Source organism: Cyprinodon variegatus, unplaced genomic scaffold, assembly GCF_000732505.1.
Source record: "Cyprinodon variegatus isolate N-32 unplaced genomic scaffold, C_variegatus-1.0 Scaffold823, whole genome shotgun sequence".
Lineage (NCBI taxonomy): Eukaryota > Metazoa > Chordata > Actinopteri > Cyprinodontiformes > Cyprinodontidae > Cyprinodon > Cyprinodon variegatus.
The window spans coordinates 368,592-370,543 of NW_015151276.1; the positions used below are offsets into that span (position 1 = coordinate 368,592).

The window sequence follows — 1,952 nt, forward strand, 5'->3', positions numbered from 1 at the left end:
AAGAACTTTCTGAAGTTTGTATTCTGAATATAACCGGAGTTTATCTTTAAATCCCTCTATAAATTTGACAAAGCTCTCAGTGTGGATGAAAGAATGAACAAACCGTCCTTATTCTCCTGCATCCTCAGGGCTTTTTGCGATATAAATACTTTTGCACAGATTCTTCAGTGTTATAGATTTAGCTTTTAAAGCATGTGACCATCTACATCTTACAGTTATAAAATGCACCCTGCGTGCAAACTGGATGGTTTCACACGTTGGATGCATGTTAATATGGTGCTTTATGACGTCTTCTCCAGTGTTTTCCAGGAAAATCTGTTCAGAAATAAAAGAGACGTTCATACATCGGATTTAAATCCATCTAAGTCTGATTTCTGGGTATTTCCTGCCATCGACAGGATACGGTTTTATGAAATGTTCGGTGAGAACCACAACATTTCCTCCAGGTCGATCAGAATGACTCATTGTAGAAGAAAATCGACACAAATCCATCATGTCAAGAGATAAGCTTCTGATAAGCGGTCCTGACATCACCGCTGTCCTGTGGCGGCTTGTTTATGGTTCTTTGTAACGCTTTTAATCAACCTTGTAAATTAATCCAACTTTTCTTGCACTTTGTTTTTGTTTCAACCACAAACTTTAATGTGTTCCATTGGGATTTTTACATAACAAAGCAGCAAAATATGAAGCTAAATTCATAGCGGAGAGGGCTATAGTAACTCTGGAGGAGCTGCAGAGATCCATGCCGGACTCTCCTCTGTCCTGATCAACCTTTAGGCACAAACCACATGGGAGGTTGAGTAAAAGATGCAAAGAAGGTGCTGTAAACGAGGCCTGGTTTGGTGAACTCCCTTCCTGCTGCGGACTCAGTCAGCTTCTCTCATTGGTCCAAAGTTCTGCCTTCAGGCTTCTCTGGATTCAACCCTTGACCAAACAGATAACAGGAGGACAGATTAATCAGCGCAGCAGTGAGTAATGCTGAAGGGATGAGCCCAGTGGGATCCATGGGTTTACCCTGGATGATTTTCTTTTTCTCTGCAGATACTGAGAACATCACATGTCTCCTGAGCTGATAGCGCATAGAAGAGGCTTTAAACCCTCATTTCTCGTTTTTTTCTTCCTTCTTTCCTCCAGCCTCTGAAATGGATCACAAAGCTGTTTTCACAGCTTTGGAGAAGGTCTGTGAAGACAACATCTGTGTGCTGTGTGGACCCTCCGAGTCGCCGTATGGCACCATAACCAAGCGCTTGGTCGCATGTATGAGGAAGATCCAGCAGCACGGCCGCGCCCTGGAGCCCGTGGTGGCCAGCTTCGCCGCCGTCTACCATCACTATGACTTTGACCCGCAGACACCTGGAAACGGATACCGAACCCTGGTAAAGGTGAGGCTCATCGCCCTGCAGGGATCAACTTTAAGCGTTATTTCCAAAGTTGTTAGATGTTCCTAAAGGCATTAAAATCTCCTCCAGCACAAGGTCCGACCATCCACCTGCATTTAAGCCAAAGTTTCACGGTAAAATGAAAGTTACGTTTGTAACTACGGTTCTATGAATCCTGGACGACCACTAGAGGGCAGTGCTGAAAGCACTGAATGCTCCCTTTGCATGTTGGCAGTGTGAGGAATTATACCCACACAGCCACACCTGTGACATCCTGGATGAACAATCAGCAGCTACATATGCTGCCATCATTTCCATTCTATTCAGTTTATTTCTATAACTCCAATTCACATCCTGTCATCTTAAGGCACTTTCCAGTTCACCAGATCATCCAGTCAGATCAGGGGTCGACGTTAAGCAAGTGACTTTCACATTTCATTTGCCCAGAAACAATTTTTACTTGCCCAGTATAATGTTTGATAAATATAGTTCCTAATATTCATTTTTGTATATGTATATATCAATGAAACATGTTTGTTTTTTAAATGTTTTTTTGTAATTCAGTGTTTTTTA

General features: G+C 42.6%; 1 protein-coding gene across 1 annotated transcript in view; it reads left to right on the forward strand.

Moving 5' to 3' along the window:
* The window catches only part of LOC107098938 (hormone-sensitive lipase-like), a 7,823-nt gene that overhangs the window by 1,825 nt on the left and 4,046 nt on the right, over positions 1-1,952 (forward strand). The window contains exon 2 of the mRNA XM_015396834.1: positions 1,135-1,382. Within this exon, the coding sequence (XP_015252320.1) occupies positions 1,135-1,382 (248 nt within the window). The remainder of the gene's footprint in view (positions 1-1,134; positions 1,383-1,952) is intronic.